This window comes from Neofelis nebulosa, chromosome 5, assembly GCF_028018385.1.
Source record: "Neofelis nebulosa isolate mNeoNeb1 chromosome 5, mNeoNeb1.pri, whole genome shotgun sequence".
NCBI lineage: Eukaryota > Metazoa > Chordata > Mammalia > Carnivora > Felidae > Neofelis > Neofelis nebulosa.
The window spans coordinates 99,495,476-99,514,146 of NC_080786.1; the positions used below are offsets into that span (position 1 = coordinate 99,495,476).

The 18,671-nt window shown below is 41.4% G+C and overlaps 1 protein-coding gene across 5 annotated transcripts in view; it reads right to left on the minus strand.

Annotated features, from left to right (window-relative positions):
- The window catches only part of SIDT1 (SID1 transmembrane family member 1), a 116,942-nt gene extending 103,319 nt beyond the window's left edge, over window positions 1-13,623 (minus strand). For 2 of the 5 annotated variants that reach the window (XM_058731384.1, XM_058731379.1), the window contains exon 1: window positions 12,625-13,608. In XM_058731384.1, coding sequence (XP_058587367.1) covers window positions 12,625-12,834 — 210 coding nt within the window. In that variant the 5' untranslated portion in view covers window positions 12,835-13,608. Of the gene's footprint in view, window positions 1-12,624 lie in introns of all 5 variants that reach the window. The other 3 variants (XM_058731380.1, XM_058731383.1, XM_058731382.1) reach the window with 3 other exon arrangements.
- Between the last annotated feature and the right edge of the window lie 5,048 nt (window positions 13,624-18,671).

Here is an 18,671-nt window from a genome sequence, read left to right on the forward strand (position 1 = left end):
TGGCTTTCAGTTTCTCATGAGTAAAAAAATAATTATATGCTTATCCTTTTAACTGCAAATTCAAAACTGAGGATTGCTATACTTATTAAATGGTCTAGAGACAGATTTGCTTGGAACCCAACAGATAATCTGGATAATGGGTTGCAATAGATGCCCTAGATGATAACTGATGATGTCATCTTCCCTTGTGATTCCTTAAAAGCCACTGAAATATTATTATTTTGCTAGTGATGGAGAAGTACAAATCTGCACCCCCCGTTACAGTATGTGTTTTTCCCACACCACCAAAAGATTCTCAGACATTAGCTGGGTAATCTGCAACTCAACTCAATTCTGACACTATCTACTATCTACTTGGAGATAGCGTCAGATCTCCAGGTTAAGAGTTCAGTTCTAGGAGACTACCTCTCCACTTCTTCCCACCTTCAGATGCCAATCACAAAGTCCAGGTTGGGGGTGCCTGGCCAGCTTAGTCAGAAGAACATGCAACTCCTGATCTCAGGGTGGTGAGTTGGAGCCCCAGGTTTGGTGTACAGATGACTTAAACAAACCAAAAAATAAACTTAAAAAAAGAAAAAAGTCCAGGTTGTCACCTGACTAACCAGCTATAGATCAAAGATTCCAACAACCCCCTTCTTGGGTTCAATTAATTTACTGGAGTGGCTCACAGAACTCAGTGAAACATTTTACTTCCAAGATAACCTGTTTATTATTACAAAGGACATAACTCAGGAATAGCCAGATGAAAGAGATGCACAGAACAAGGTATGTGGGAAGGGGTGTGGAGCTTCCATGCTTTCGGAGTGCACACCTCTCCCTGAATCTCCACGTGCTCACCGAGAAACTCTCTGAGCTCCATCCTTTAGGGTTTCTATGGAGGCTTCATTACATAGTAAAGATTGATTAAATCATTGGCCATTGGCAATTCAAACTCCAGCCCCCTCCCCACCCAGGAGGTCAAACGGGGATGGACTGAAAGTTCCAACCCTCCAATTATATGGTTGGTTCCCTCTGGCAACCAGTCCCATCTTTAGGGTCTTTCCAAAAATCACTTCATTAACATAAACTCAGGTGCAGTTCAATGATAAGACATCTTTATCACTCTTATCACTTAGAAAATTCCAAGGGTTTTAGGAGCTCTGTGCCAGAAACTGAAAACCAAATATATATATATATATATATATATATATATATATATATATACACACACACACACACACACACATATGTGTGTGTGTATATATATATATGACTTGTTATAATCATGATATTACAGGAGCAAAGAGAAGAAACCTACTTTCTGGGTTGGAGTTAAAAGAGAGATTCCTTAATATGCCCACGATAGACAAGGAGTGCGACTGACTTGAAGAGGAAAATCACCTGTTATCCATAAAAATTTTTTAAGAAGAATAAATAAATAAATGGGAGAGAAAGAAAAGCTCTTTCTTATAGTAGAATATCAACTGATAAATGTGGAATGATGAATTAGGAAATGACTAGTTGGAAACCACTATGGTAATATCTGATTTAGACAAGAATAATCAATGGATGTTAAAACTGGTGCTTGAAAGTTTGATGAGGGATAGAATATTTATAGTCTCAAGGTATTGCTCCACGAGTTACTTTTTTGATTACAAAAGGAAAATAGTAACTTTACAGTGGAGAAACCTGGGAGAGACCATCCTAACCACGTAACCCACGTTACCCACAATAACAATAGGAAAACTTAATATCATGTGCCTCTGATATGATGCACTAAGGATACAATATCACTTGTGTGATGATATACTGAAAATGTATACCCTGAATCTAATCATGAGGAAACATCACACAAACCCAAATTGAGGGAAAATCTATAAAATAACTGGCTGGGGCACCAGGGTGGCTCAGTTGGTTAAGTGTCTGGCTCTTGATTTCAGGTCAGATCATGATCCCAGGGTCATGGTATGGAGCCCTGCTTCAGGCTCTGTGCTTAGTATGGTGCCTGCTTAAGATTCTTTCTCTCTCTTCCCCACTTGGCTGTGCCCCTCCACTCATCCCCAACCTACCCCCAACTCATGTGCTCTCTCTCTCTCTTTAAAAAAAAAAATATATTGAGCAACATTTAATAAATACATACATACATAAAATAAAATAAAATAAAATAAAATAAAATAAAATAATATAACTGGCTCTACTCTTCAAAAACATTGAGGTCCACAAGGTAAAAAAAAAAAACAACCCAGATTCTTAACTATAGAAAACAAACTGGTGGTTGCCAGAGGGGAGATAGGTGGGGGGATGGGTGAAATAGGTGGAGGGGATTAATTTAATTTAATTTAATTTAATGTTAATTTTCTGATTTTCATCATTATTCCATGGCTATATAAGAAAATATTCTTGTTCATAGAAAACATACACTGAAGTATTTAGAGACAAAGGAGCATCATATCTGTAGCTTAGTTTCAAATGTTTTGGGGGAAAATTTGCTTATGGGGAGGGAGACTGATAAAGCAAATTTGGCAAAAAAAATTGGGATATTTGAGTGAAGGGCATATTGGAGTTGTTTACATGGTTCTAACTTTTCTGTATATTTGAAGTTATTTCAAAATTATAACTTACAGAAAAGAATGGAGAGAGGATTCTGAGAAGATGGTGTCAGTAGCAGCAGAGAATTTGAATCTCAAGTGTGCCTTGTGAAAATAGGGCAACTGGGAAGACAGGACAAAAATTTCATGGAGAACATTTACCAAGATAAGGTATCCTGGACAAACTCCAAAACATGACTGGGTGGGAAAAATTACCAACAGCTTCAACACCTGTGTGGTATCAGCAATTGTGTGGGTAGAATCAGAAGGAAGCATGGGGCTCTGCTGGCTCTGAGAATCAGAGAACCCAAAATCCATCTAAAAGTGCTCCCTAAAAAGATGGGAGGGCCAACCTGAGAACAGTAGTTGAACCTGGAGGCAGCTTTATAGGCTTCAAGTTGTGAGTAGGTGTAAGAACACTTGAGGAAATCCAGACCCTTCTGGAGTAGTCTGGGCCGCATGGATTCTCAAAACTAATCAAAACTCCCTTCCTAGAAAAAATTCTGCCTGACGAAAAGCTGTGGGAGTGGAACCCAAACTGAACAGGATGAAGCAAGAACAAAGGAAAGAAGAAGTCTCCATAAAATGGGGGAGAGGACCTATGAAATTTCTCAGAAAGAAAATCATGTTTTGATCACCTCACCACGATAAGAGAAGAAAGCTAGGAAAGCTATCCAGGTCTATCTTTCCCTTCTAAAGTAAGAAAAACTCAGAGTGCCTGGTGGCTCAGTGTATTGAGTGTCCCACTCTTGATTTCAGCTCAGGTCATGATCCCAGGGTCGTGAGTTGGAGTCCTGAGTCAGGCTCTGCACTGAGAGTGGAGCCTGCTCTCTCTCTCCCTTTGCCCCTCTTTCCCACTCATGTTCTCTCTCGTTCTCTCTCTCTCTAAAATAAAAAAAAATATATATATATAAGTTAAAAAAATAAAATAAGGAAAACTCATCTAGAGTAAAGATGAGCAATAGACAAGGACTGCAATTGAATCCCACACAAAGTCATTGCAAGTCAAAGGGAATAAGGAGGAGAAAACACCATTTCAGATGGTGAAGGTATGCCAGAAAGCTGTACCTATAAAACAGATGGAAAGCATAGCCTAATATTTCCAAATTTCAAATTATGAACATTTTAAAATCTATGAAAAAAGCCATAAATCAGAATTTTAAAAATTCAGAAATGAGGTTATTGGAGAAAATGAAGTTTTAAAAAAGAAATGGCAGAACTCAGGAAAAGATTACAAATAAATTTTAAAATTATGTTATAAATGAATATTTAGTATGAAGGAAATAAGGAAAATAGAAGATGGAAAGGAGAAAAAATTTAATCTGGGCAGGATGTAAAAAAACAATTCTAGAAAAATGGATAGCTATAGGAAACAATAAAGAAGGGCCAACATAAGTATAAAGGGAATTCCTAAAGAAGATAACCAAGCATTGGAATAAACGAATGTTAAAAACTGTAAAGAAGGGTGCCTGGGTGGCTCAGCCAGTTAAGCATCCAACTTCGGCTCAGGTCATGATCTCACAGTCATTAATTCCAGCCCTGCTTTGCATGAACTCGAGCCCCACTGCAGGCTCTTCACTCTATCTCCCTCTCTCTGCATCTCATGAGATTCTCTCTCTCCCTCTCCCTCTGCCCCTTGCTCACTTGTGCATGTGCTCTTTCTCTCAAAATTAAATACATACATACAATAAAAACTATAAGGAAAATTTCTGGAATTAAAAAAAGATCATTGAAGTTACATATTGAAAGATTACATCACATACTTGGGAAAGACTGACCTACCAGACCCGGTCTGTTAAAACTATTGGATTTCAAAGAAAAAGGAAAAAGAGTCAGGAATCCAGGCAGAAAAATGAAATTGCTGCAAAGGGAAGAATCCCTTTTATCATCAGTTTTGCCAGAAGCCAAAGGAATAATATGGTTAAAACTGAAGGAAAAAAAAACTGTAAGCCAAGGGTTTTATATTCAGCTAAACAGTCCTATAAATGCAAAGGCTGTGGACAAAGCGTTATAAACCTGAAAGGATCCTAGAAGATCCTAGAGAATAAGCTTTAGAGAAAAAAGGCTGGAGGACATTAATATAAGGACAAGTTGTGTATTTTTAATATATAAGTACCTGTAGAGCTAAAACTAAATGTTGTTTGTAAGGAAGGTAGTCTAGCTCGTAATGACAATATGCTTTGACAATATAGATAAGTACCACTAACCAAAAATGGGATGAGAATGGGAAGAATAATGAAATAATGAAGTTAGATGAAAAGTAGATAAGTTAATTAATTTTTTATAAGTATTAACTAGGGTTTAGATTTTGGGGTTGGAAAAAGAGATGGAGAAGAAGATACCGGCTAATTTCAATATTGCTCATCACAGAGAACTAAGAGATGAAATTGGAAGAGGCTAATGGCATTATATAAATATATTAGTAAAGAGGAAACTATTAGAGCAACAAAAACCTGCTTTATTTGTTTTTAAGTTTATTTATTTTAAGGGAGAGAGGGAGCAAGCGTGCGCATGAGAGAGCTCAAGTGGGGAAGGAGCAGAGAGAGAGGGAGAGAGAGAATCCCAATCAGGCTCTGCACTGTCAGCAGACCCTGGGATCATGACCTGAGCTGAAATCAAGAGTCAGATGCTCAATCAACTGAACTTCCCAGGCACCCCAAAACTGCTTTAGTTTATAGGCTATAAAATTTTAAATGGCTACCTATAGAAGAACAGAGGGAATGAGATGCAGGGAACAGAGGTAGAAGCTGGACTTCTGCAAATATATCATGTTTTATAGATTTTTATTTGTTAGTTTTCAAACAAAATTAAGAAGCATCCCTGAAATTCAAACATAAAAGGACACAAATGAACCTAACAAGTTGATAACATAACTGCCCTGAAAGGGTAACATGACTGTCCTGCTACCTTACTTTAAAACATAGGAATTTGTCTCGACATCAATTATGAAATATGCCCTAAGGTAAAAGGAACTGTAAAAATAAATCTTTAACTGTTGCCAGCAATCTTATTGTTTGTGGCAATATTAGTAGTTATCTAAAACTGTTGTGTGTATATTAAAGCAAATGAGTAAGTTGTTATCATCGAGAAACAGGGTTTTTGGCACAGGAGAAAGGAAATACATACATGTGTAAGATGGATGAGGTTAAGTAAAAACCCTGTGTTTCTGAATTTGAATCAGAAGTACTAGTATGAACTCACGATACGGTCTCTCCTTTAGCTCCATCTATTGAAAAGATTTAGAAAAAAACTTACCAAGCCATTAGCAATACTAATGGCACTAGCAGACTGACTACTAGCATACTGTGGTCTCTATTTGCTACTCAAAGGAACCTGACCTTCTGGAAAAATGGCTGATTCCATGTTGGCGACAAGAACTGAATGTGATGATGGGGTGCCTGGGAGGCTAAGTTGGTTAAGCATCTGACTCTTGATTTCAGCTCAGATCACGATCTCACAGTTGGTGAGTTTGAGCCCTGAATCAGGCTGTGTGCTGACAGTGGGGAGGCTGCTTGGGATTCTCTCTCTCTTTCTCTCTCTCTCTCTCTGCCCCTCCCCTGTTCATGCTCTATTTCTCTCTCTCAAAATAAATAAAATAAACATAAAAAAAAAAGAACGGAACCTGATGAATCTGGAATAACTTTTCATACCAGAAAGCAAGGAAGATGTCAGAGAGCACTTGGATTTTATCAAGAGAATTCAGGCTCCAACTCAAATTGGCTTTCACTGGCGAAGGAACAATTTGAACATAAAGTTAGTAATGACAATGGGTCGAGGCAAATCAAATAGGTTTAAATTCATGAGCTCATGATTATGCTAAATGAAATCTCATTGATCATTATTATAGGATGCTAGGAGACCAACTCATTATATTGAAAATTGCTAAATAAAGGTAAAAAAATGAAGACTTTATCTCATGTTTGTTTACATACAGTAGCCTAAGGTGCCCAAATAGCTGATGAGGAGAGGTTTCTTATTATAGAACTATTCCAGCTCTTTGGGGCACCTGGGTAGCTCAGTCAGTTAAGCATCTGACTCTTGATTTCTGCTCAGGTCATGATCTCATGGTTTGTGAGATCAACCCTGTGTTGGGCTCTGCCCTGACAATGTGGAGTCTCCTTGGGATTCTCTCTCTCTCTCTCTCTCTCTCTCTCTCTCTCCCTCTCTCTTTGCCTCTCTCCTGCTCACATGCACATGCTCGAGAGAGAGAGAGAGAGAGAGAGAGAGAAAGAAAGAAAGAAAGAAAGAAAGAAAGAATAAAAAATGAAGAAGTATTCCAGCTCATAAACAGAGGTGTCTGGGTGGCTCAGTTGGTTGAGCATCATCCCACTTTTGATGCTTTTGATTTCAGCTCAGCTAGTGGGATCCAGTCCCACGTTGGGCTCTGAATTGAGGGTGGAGCCTGCTTAAGATTCTCTCTCCCTCCCTCTTCCCCTCACCCCTGCCCACACTCTCTCTCTAAAATAATTTTTTAAAAACCTCACCCATTAAAAAAAAGAAGAAATATGTGATAATTAAAATATTATCACCTTGTTGGGGCACTGGGTGGTTCAGTCAGTTAAGCATCCGACTGCTGCTCAGGTCATGATCTCATGGTTTGTGAGTTCAAGCCCTGCGTCGGGTTCTGTGCTGACAGCTCAGAGCCTGGAGCCTGCTTCAGATTCTGTGTCTCTCTCTCTCTCTGCCCCTCCCCTACTGGTGCTCTGTCTCTCTCCCTCTTAAAAATAAAATATTTAAAATATATCTATATTATCACCTCGTTCCTAATGAATTCATGAAACTAGGCAATAATGACCAAAGGTGGCTATCATCACAAAAAGGGACAACCAGACACTATGTGCCTCCTGGTAAAATATACCACCACTTTCAACGTAGTATTGTCAAAACAGAAATCTGATCTATGTTTCCATACCTGAAAGGCCTTTCCCCTTTCTTTCTGCCTATCCAAGTTCTGCTTATCCATTATGACCTTTCCAAGCTTCATTTCCTCCAACAAAGCTATCTGTGGGATGAATGACTTCTCTAAGGTTCTTGTAGTACTCGGAACAGTGCCGTCCAAAGAAAACATAATATGACCCACATACGTGTTTTTAAATTTTCTAGTGGCTACTTTAGAAAGTACAAAGAGGGGTGCCTGAGTGGCACAGCTGGTTAAACATCTGACTCTTGATTTTGGCTCAGGTCATCATCTCACGGTTTGTGGGATTGAACCCTATTGTCGGGTTCTGCCCTGACTAGTGCAGAGCCTGCTTGGGATTCTCTCTCTCCCTCTCTCTCTGCCCATCCCCCACTTGCTCACATGTGCTCTCTCTCTCTCTCTCTCAAAATACTTAAAAAAAATAGTACAAAGAAACAAGCAAAGTTAGTTTTATTACTATATTGATTTAACTTAATATATCTAAAATATTATCATTTAAACATATAATCAATAAAAAATATTAATTACACATTTCATGTCTTTTTATACTGTCTGAAATCTGGTGTGTAATCTATACTTACAGTACATCTCATTTTGTGACTGGCCACATTTCAAGTGCTCAATAGCCACATGTAGATAATGGCTACCATATTGGACATCACACACTTACAGAATCCATTATATAATTTAGCACATGACTGTCAGGTCTAGGCAGGAAGAAGATGGGTTCTTTATAAAATCAGACCTGTAACTGAAGTAATGTCAGCCCCTAAACATCCTTATAATATGTTGATGCTGCTTTTTCAGAGACACAGAGGAAAATGTGGGAGGTGACTGCTATGGACTGAATGTGTCCCCCTCTGCCACCAAATTCATGTTGAAGCCTAATCCCCCACGTGACAGTATTTGGAGGGGAATTAGATCATGAAGTTGGAGCCCTCATGATGAGATTAGTGCCCTTAAAAATGACGGGAGAGAGCTTGTTTCTCTCCCTGATCTCTGGGCCATGAGAAGACACAGCTGTGAGGCACTGTCTACAAGCTAGGACGCCAGCTGTCACCAGGCACCAAATCTGCTGACACTGTGATCTGGGACTATCTAGCCTCCAGAATTGTGAGAAATGAGGTCTGTTTTTTAAGCCACCCAGTCTATGGTATTCTGTTCAGCCAGATAATGTGCTAATGAGATGATTTCCTCCTCACAAACAAGCAGGTCAGTAAGAGGAAGTATGAAGTATGAAGCCAACAGAGGGGCCTTCTCTGCCTCAGTATGTAAGGAACACAGGAAGAGTACATCTCAGACTGGGGGAGCTGAGGCTATCACATCCAAGGTTTTAACTCTTTTATGTAACCAGTAACGTGTGGTTAGAAGTTACTACTGGAACATCCTGATATGTATTTCATCGTTCATGAGAATTGGATAGGCTTTTGGAATCTGGTTCCAAGAGGCAGTATAACTGGTTCTAGATCTGCAACTACTGGTTGATATGAATAAAGCCAAGGATTGTTCCTTGGGCATAGAAAAGCATATGTCATTAAAAGATACATGTCTCCATGTCTCCATTGAATAAACAAAAGAAGTATTTCCAGGGAAACATTTCAATTTTAAAAATCTATGGTGACCAACGTATTCTGTTACTGAAAGCCTCCAAGAAGACATCTTGTTGCATGGTAGTTTGATTTTTATTTAAAAGCTCCTTATCAGCATCTAGCCCAAGTTTAAACATTTGATTATTGCCACCACCTGTCTCTACAAGAGTATTCTCATTTCTCAATAAACCTGCTTTTGTGCCCTCTGTCCCAGTCAAACATATGCCTGGTGACTTTCTCAACAAGATGATTTCCTTCTAGTTTAGTTCCAGCCCTGTAGTTCTAGAACACTCTGTTTGCCAAAGTAAAACCCTACTCCCCTGGAAAGGAGTCTCCAGATACTTGCCCTCCAGGGAAATTAAATGACTCATGACCTTGCCTAACCTGTAACTTGATCTTTATTTTCATTTTTCTTCTTTAAAGCAGTCACTCCATTCTTTCAGTTTTTTTTTTTTTTTTTTTTTAACGGCAGCTTCATATTTACATTACTCTGCCTAGAAGGTCTGTGAGACCTTTCCTGATGCTGACCTCAGCTAATTAGCATGACAAATGCTTGGCTAAATAGTTCCTTGGGACAGTGTTTGGTAAGGGAGATGCAGTGGCTGACAGGAAAGATTAGGGCCAAAGGCTCCCAAAGCAGCTTCCTCTCCTCCCCAAAGCCTAAACTGAGAATAGCTTTTCTCCTCCAAACTGAAGAAAAAAATAAAGGCAAACAGAACAATGGCTTGATGAGAAAAGGAAAAAAAGATTAAAACTCACAAAATTATACTTTATTATGTCTTTTTCTAAACCAAATTCTTTGTGGCACTGAAGAGCAATTGGTGAGAAATGACCCCTACAGGGAAGGAATCCCTGACCAACACTTTGTCAGATTAAAGGAAAAAGGTCCTGGCCAAGCTTTTGCTCTTGGGTTCATAGATCTTCACTTAGCAGACCCCTTCAGTAATGATGACAAAACTGTTTCTCATGAATAACAAGAATTTAGAGTGGGAGGCTAGCATTTGGGGTAGGGAAGTAGCCAATAAGATGGTGATAAGGCAGGGCCTAAATAGTAGTGCTACCATCTTGAAATTTTCCTTGGTGGGGAAGAGTCGGTAAACATTATGACAGTATTGCCTAGATTTCTGCTTTCATCTATCACTTATCCTGTGCTGTTCTGTAATTCCATTATGCTATTCCAAACCTTCAATGAAATCCTGCTGTCTCCAAAAGCATTGTGTTCATGTTATCGTAAGGTGGGATTGCTAGTATAAACACTTGAGTTATCTACCAGTCCCATGGTTCCCAAATGTATTTCTCAGACTAGTGAACTTTTAGGGACTGCTGGGATTGTCAACTTTTTATTGTATTATGCAAAGATATTTTACAAACTAAATTTTCATCAAACAAAAGGTATTTATTTAATAAAGGTACCATTGTTTCATAAAATAAAAGGTATTTAAAAAAATTTTTTTAAATGTTTATTTTTGAGAGAGAGAGAGAGAGAGAGAGTGTGTGAACAAGAGAGGAGCAGAGAGAGAGAGAGACAGAATCCAGAGCAGGCTCCAGGCTCTAGCTGTCAGCACAGAGCCCGACATGGGGCTTGAACCCACAAACCATGAGATCATGACCTGAGCTGAAGTCAGATGCTTAACCAACTGAGCCACCCAGGTGCCCCAATAAAAGGTATTTAAACATGTAGAGAGGCACCATGGAAAGGGCCTAATTTCATAACAACTGTTAAAAATGTTTTTATCTGGAATGGTCTCTTACTCTGAACCAATTAAAAAGTACATATTCTATTTTATTTAGTTTTATTCCAGGTTCCTCAAATCTTTCTTTACTTATTTATTCACTTTTCAAAGACATTAGTAAACCTCTCATGTGCCAAGCACTGTGCTAGGTACTGGAATATGGAGATGAACGTGACTCTGCCCTGTCCTCAATCTCTCACACTGTTCTAGGAAAGTCAAGCAAGCAGTGCACCTGTGCTGTGGTAGAGAAACTCACGAAATATTAAAGGCGAAAGGCCAAGCAACAGTTAAAAAAGTCAATCTATTTCTTTCATTTTAATGTTTATTTATTTATTTATTGAGAGAGAGAGGGAGGGAGAATTGATTGAGGGAGGGGCGGAGAGAGGGAGAGAGAGAGAGAGAGAGAGAGAGAGAGAGAGAGAGAGAGAGAGAGAATCCTAAGCAGGCTCCTTGCTGTCAGTGCAGATCCTGACATGGGGCTTGGTCCCACGAACAGTGAGATCATGACCTGAGCTGAAATCAAGAGTCGGACGCTTAACCAACTGAGCTGAGCGACCCCCCAGGCGACCCCCCAACACAGTCAATCCATTTCTAAGCAGAAGTGCAAGGAACTACTAAAGCCTGATGTCAGAACTTTGCACATACCATTTGAGTTTCCTTACTGATGATTTAGGGGGAAACTGACAGGATACCCCAGAGATCACGGAATTTTTTTCTGATCAAATTATAGGGCTAGTAACAACTCATGTGCATGTCAGCTGGCCCATACTGCACACTGGACAGGAAGAGATGAGTTGTATGGAACTGGGGTGATAAAAGCTGCCCCTCCTACTTGTTCACAATAGAATGGCTCTGCAGAGTCACCCTGCTCACTTCAGGACATACAACCTGAAGGTCAGCAGAGGACAAGCCAGGGTCAGGGCTCTGCTGCCACGGTGACAGCACCTTAGGATTTGGTGCCAGCCTGGGGCAGGTACACTGGGGAGTTTTTTGTTTTTTTTTTTTCTATGCCCTAGAGGGTACCATATTAGAAGGAAAGACCTAACTGTGCATTTTGTTTTTACATTATATAATCAGAATATATGTGTCAAAGGGATAGTTGCTGTGACAGTCATTTCCTCCCCTTGTGTCACCTCCGTTCCTGACAGAAATAGGTCTAGAACTTTCAGACAATTACCCACCCTTATTTCACATCAAAACCTCCATAGATCAGCTGCTGGCTGCAGTTCAGACATCTCTGGCCAGGTCTTGTGGCTTTCTCTGAAGTACATACGTGTGACAGTAGTACAAAAACACAGGAAATGACTATTGAACACACAGAGGCTCGGCAGGCAGCTTGCGTCCATTCTCACACATTCCTATTTTAGATTCTGAGCAGCTCTCCCTCCCCATGCGCTATGAAATAGAAGGGTCTGGCCGAATCATCCAAATGAAATGAGGTTCCTTCTCCGCAGGGGATTAGATACAGCGGTGCGGACCTTTCCCTCCGCAACCCTAGAAACCTTGAGTTTCCTAGAGAAAGGCCCACCAGGGGGCAGGAGCCACGGAAGGTGCAGGGAACCTGCGCCTCTACAAAGCCCAAATGCCAGGGGACCAGGCCAGGGAAGGTGCGAGATGAACCGGAGTTGTCCCGGAGGCCGGTTGCGGGGGATGCGGCAGCTCTGGCAGGGCAGTGATTGCTTTGAAGAGAAAAGGGAGCGAGGGTCCTGTGGTCCCCAAGGGCTCCCGAGGTCAATTCCCGGGGGACCCAAAGCAGCGACGGGGCTCTGAGATCTGGCAAGTTCCTGGGAGTCGAGCGAGGAGAGCGAGTGTCTTACCTGGCCAGGCTGGCTGGTGTAGTTGAAGGAGTAGATGTTCTCGGTACTGAGGCTCACCACCCCGCTGTAGACGCGATCGAAATCGGCGCCCCTGGCGGGGTCGCGGGGGTCTCCGCGCGCCAGGGGTTGCGCGGGGCGCCGGGGTGCCGCCGCCCGCAGGAGCCAGGGCAGCAGCGCACAGAGCAGCGCCAGCCGCGGGCAGCCCCGCATGGTGGGCGCCGCGCCCCTGCCGCGAAGCAGAGCCTCCCTGGCGAGGGGGCGAGCGCAGAGCTGGTCCTTTCAAAGCCCCCTGCGGGCCCCGGCGCTACAGCGCAGCTCGGGCGATGCCAGGCAAGCCCCACCGGCGAGTGCTGGCAACGCGCGCGCGGGCGAAGGGTCGATCAAATATTGATGCAGCCGCCTGGGGTCTCCGCGGGAGGTCGCGGGCCGAGAGTAGTGGAGGCGGGGGGTAGGGGGGTCTCGGGCTGCTGCTGTGCTCTCCGGCTTCTACATCGTTTTCCTTCCCCCTTTCTCATTTCTGAGAATCCCCCACTTACCCAGCTAGAATTTCAACAGATCTCTTCCCTACTCAACCTCAAAAAAAAAAAAAAAGAAAAAGAAAAAAAAAAAGGCATAAGATACATTAGAAATGTTCACTAGTCTTAAAGAGTCAACCTGACCAGCCACCGAACAGGAAATAACAGTCTGTCTCAAGTAAATGTGTACCCTGGCTGCAAGAGAAGAAATAGAAAGCAACAGAGCCTGTCCCCAAAGAGGGTGCACGAGTTCGCTTTTCCTGTCTGCTACCTGCAGAGAACTCCTGCCCATCTGAATGATGGCTATTAATGCTCAGTTCTTCCTTCTCTAACAGCAACCCTTCCCAGACACCTGTTTTATTTCCTTATCATCTTCTCTTCTCCAGGAGTGCCTCACATCATCGCTTTCTCTCTCCCTCGCTGTATGTATTAAATATGTACAGTCATAAAAGCAATGAATAGACAGGGTAAAGGAGACAATTTCGAACACCGCCTGAAGTCTGTTCCCGGAAGTTGTCAAGGACGACTCAGAGCAGCAAGGTTTATGCAGTGGGCATTTCTTTCCGCCCCAAGTTCTTGCCTACTTTACCTCTGCAATGATTTCTTAAATTCTGGGAGAATCCCTGGGATTCGGGATTGTTTTTCAAAAGAGAGAAACCACAGTCCATCATTAAAAGGAAATACCCTTCTGGCAAAATTTAGGGGATTCAATTTAAACACTTGAGGAGGCAGATGAAGGGTGAGGTGGGCAGAGGATCCCAGGGAAGTCTTTGTGGAATGTCGAACAATCACACTTCAGGTGTAGAAGAGGACTTACTGTTTTATTTTAGCTTCAAGTTATTTGTAAACTAGAAAATAAGATAATTGCATTGAACCTGAAGGAACATTTAAAGAGAAGCCACGAAGAAGAGATGATGTTCAAAGAGTTAAGTTACAGATTGAAATCCTAGCATTTACTGTTCAAAGGAAGGTTTTTTTTTTTTTTAATTTAAAACTTCATTGAATTCCTATAACTTACTAAAATACCAAAAATTAGTTCCAAACATTTGGTATAATGTTTTATAACTGTGCAATCAGAAACCAATACTGATGGAAGATTGAGTTAGAGACTCCTTATTAGGATAATTTTCACTTAAAAAAATAAAGTTTAAAGTGCAGCTCATTGTTTTGAGAAATATAATAATTTCATCCAGAATTTGAATGATATTAAACCGCTGTATTTCAAATGTCTATGCCTCTTTTTAGGATTTAACAAAATTTCATAAACTTGAAGTTTCTAAAGTTCTTCCAGTTTAACTGGACTAGCCAGTTGAGGCACCCTCTAAGGGATAGGGTCATGGAGTTCTGCTAAATACCACAAGAGGTAAGGAACTCCTTATCCTTCTTTTGGGGGCAAGTGGCTACTTATTAGAATGATATTTCACATTCTAAATTGGAATCTGCCTCTCTTCCACTCACTGGCATGAATTCTGCCCTCTGGAGCCATAGGAATAAACCTAATCCTTCTTCCACATGACAGCCTTGTAGGTATTTGGAGGAGCTATGACCCTAACTGTAAGTAATGAAATTAGAAGCAATGAGAACAGATCCTTTATCTTAGCAAAGAACCCAAAATATTTACTTTAAAGCCATTATAGATGATATATATATACTAATTTGAATTATATATTACAAATCACTCTATACTGTGATCTAATCGTCATTCCACAGAATGACCTTAGGTAATTAACCTCCCAGGATCACAAGAGTGCTGTAAGGATAAGGGGGGTGGGAAGAAGAACGTATCTGACATTGTATTAGAAAGTTTAAAATGTCATATGGCCAAATATTGTTATTGTATGACTCCTAGTTCAACAGCTAAAAAGTTAAATATGGTCCATCAGCCAGGCTTGTAAAATATCTAACAATCCCAAGCTTGCACTGTGAGAGGCTAAATACACAAACAGATCATGACCAGACCATATATGAAAATAGACCTCTGACCCCAACCTCTACAGCAACTGGTCCTGGAAGACAAAACACAGTCTCTGTAGCAAATGGCCCAGAACAATCAGGACTTGGTCAGTGACTGCCAGCTTCCCCAGTTTTTGCCTCTGCTTCCAGCTCAGGATCAATTGGAGGAAGCTAAATATGCTCTACAAACCATAAAATGGCCCACTTCTAGTTAGCCTGCTCGCAGCTTCTCTGTGCTACTGAGGTCCAATCAGAGTATTTCTGAAACCTTCCCTTTTTTTCATTATAAAGCTTTCCCAGTCCCCTGCCTGCCTTTGAGTCTTGGTTAAACACAAGTGATGGTGGCTTGCTACAGCAAGCTCTGAATAAATAACCTCTGTTTTCATTTGAGTGGTTTTGTTTATGTCCCTAGTTTTCTTTTTTTTTTTTAATTTTTTTTTCAACGTTTTTTATTTATTTTTGGGACAGAGAGAGACAGAGCATGAACGGGGGAGGGGCAGAGAGAGAGGGAGACACAGAATCGGAAACAGGCTCCAGGTTCCGAGCCGTCAGCCCAGAGCCTGACGCAGGGCTCGAACTCACGGACCGCGAGATCGTGACCTGGCTGAAGTCGGACGCTTAACCGACTGCGCCACCCAGGCGCCCCTGTCCCTAGTTTTCCTTGAAGGTTCCGATGAGACGTTGTCTGCACTGCCTGTCACCGTGGACTCCATCCTTTAACCAGATGTGATACACACCAAGGCCCCTGCGCCTTACCCCTCGCAGTGTTGAGCGTGTGTTGACATGGTAAGTGAGCTTTGTGTCTGAGCTCCCCTTTCCTCGCTTTTGAGTTCTGTGGCTACCTAGTCTCAGTTGGACACGTGGGTTTTGTTATTGGTTCCCATTTGTTTGGCATCTTTGGTGGAGTCAGGCTGTTCTTTTTCATCCCTTTTTACTCTCTCTTCTGCTTCTGTTTTGTGCTATGTTGTCTAAAAGTATTGTTTGTCACAACGTAGAACACTGGGCCAGCATTCTTTTGGACAAACTTTGCTTTGGATCGCCTATCCTTTGTTTCATTTGTTTTGTCCTTAGAGTTTGGTTTTGATCCACAGAGAGCATTCTGTTTTTCCACCTGCCTTCAGGTGTAGGTCGTTGGGTCTACAATTGGAGGCAGCTACCTTCAAGTCGTGATCTCAAGACTCAAAGTGCACAAGCATCGTTTTCAGTTGCCAGCTCTTACAGGCTCAGCTAAGTCTAATTTTTCTCTTCCTTTTGGAGAAGTTCCTGATAAGTGTCTGCTCACTACAGTTCTAATTATTATTTTTTAATTAATTAACTTATTTTGAGAGAGACAGAGATAGTACAAGTGGGGGAGGGCCAGAGAGAGAGAGAGAAAGAGAGAGAGAGAGAGAGAGAGAGAGAGAGAGAGAGAAAATCCCAAGCAGACTCCATGCTGCCAGCACAGAGCCCAATGCAAGGCTCGAACCCATGAAGCCATGAGATCATGACCTGAGCTGAAACCAAGAGCTGGACGCTTACCCGACTGAATCACCCAGGCCCCCCTACAGTTCTAATTCTTACACCTATGTTTCAAGTGACATAACTTCACCAAGGATGACCTGGGCCTTCAATGGCCACTCTGTGGGACACTAGACTTGAACAAAATCATTTGACAGGTGTCTTAAAAAAGAAAAGGAACGAAGTTTTCTCAGATCCAATGGGGCCTACTTTTTGACTGGTTTGCAGAGGCCTTCAAATGAAATTTTGTGTTCAAAAATTGTTTCACTAAAATATTCTTTGGTCAAAGCTAGTGAAAACTTGGCAAACTTAAACAATAATCTAGATTCATTTCCATAGTAAGCCTTCCCCCTCCTGGTCCTCCAGTTGCCTTCCTGTGGCCCCCTTCCCTCTAATATTCCTCCTTCTGCACCTCCTCCTTCCTCTTTCCCTTGTCCAGACCTCCTATCTTTTCCCAACAATTCTCTAAAACCTCCAAATGCTAATTGCCTCCGATGGTCTATCCCTCCCATAAGCCAGGTATGCAGATGACTGTAGAATTTAAACCTCAGACCCAAGATGAATTAAGAAAGATTTTCCTAATCCCAAACAAGACTAGCAAAGATTCATAGAAGAATCTGTAATTCTTTGGGTGCACATAACCCAGAGTTGCCTGACCTATATCAATTTGTATGCATGTTGATCAGAACCTCCAGTGCTAAATCCTGGATAACACAAGCTGATTGGACCAATCTGTCTTTTTAAAAATTTTTTTTAACGTTTATTTATTTTTGAGACAGTGAGAGACAGAGCATGAGTGGGGGAGGGGCAGAGAGAGAGGGAGACACAGAATCTGAAGCAGGCTCTAGGCTCCCAGCTGTCAGCACAGAGCCCGACGCGGGGCTCGAACTCACGGACCATGAGATCGTGACCTGAGCTGAAGTCGGACGCTTAACCGACCAAGCCACCCAGGCGCCCCTGATTGGACCAATCTGGAGAGGAACCTACAGGATTCCTCTCTCCACAAAAAGCCTTAGGGTCAGGAAATGGGCTTGAAAAATAAGTCAAAGTCTTCTTAAAGCCATACCTGAAACATTTTTAATAAAAGTTGATTACATCATAATTCAATGGTGTAAACAAAAGGATGAAACTACAGGAGATTTCAGGATAAATAAAAATGCCTTTCGCCGGCACTAATCTTGCTATACTAAATCCTGTCATCTTTGCTTAACCTCTTCTTTGGAGAAAATATAGAACACGAGTGTAAGTATTTCAGATAACTCACAGATTTGTCCCTATCTCCCAGCCCTTAACTATAACTCTTGGGTCCTTGATCAAAAAACATCGTTTCCTGCTCTGTGATACCACATCTACAAATTTATTAGCGAGAGATATACTTCACAAATAGAACTGTAATATTAAAAACGGACACCAGAGGGACTATTTCCTGAGGTTTCAGAGGACTTGTCAATTCCTCATCAACTTGTGTCTGTTCTATATAATCCTTTCCTTCTCCACTATACTTAATGTATACTCCAGATACAGATCTTGAGATTGTACTTGACACTCTATGGGCTAATGCTCCCATGGACATAGGAAAAATAATTGGAACAGAATCTATTAAAGTTCAGATAGATATTACCAAACTGTTACCCACACATCACCAAGGGTAGAAACCTAAGCCAAAAAGTCTTTACGTTTTTAGTTGAGGGCCTTATATTGAGAGTCCTTTCATAACGTGCACTAATCCTTGTAACATTTCTGTCCTGCCAGAAATGGAAAGAATATATTGATTTATTCAAGATCTCAGGATATCAATACAATTGTTATCTTTCCTTCCCCATTGGTACCTAACCCAAATATCATCCTGTCATCAGTTCCTCCCCAAGCCACCTCCCTCAACGTAGTGGATCATTGCTGTGCCTTTTCGGGGTGTATCCCTACACTGAACAGTCAGTATTTTTTTTTTGCCTTCATCTGAGAGGACATGGATATACATGGGTAGCTAGGCCCTAAGAGTTTTTTGAAAGCCCCCTCCTATTTTCTTAGGTCCTTAATCAAGAACGCAAAGATACGAGTTTCCCTTGTGGTTTATTTCTGATA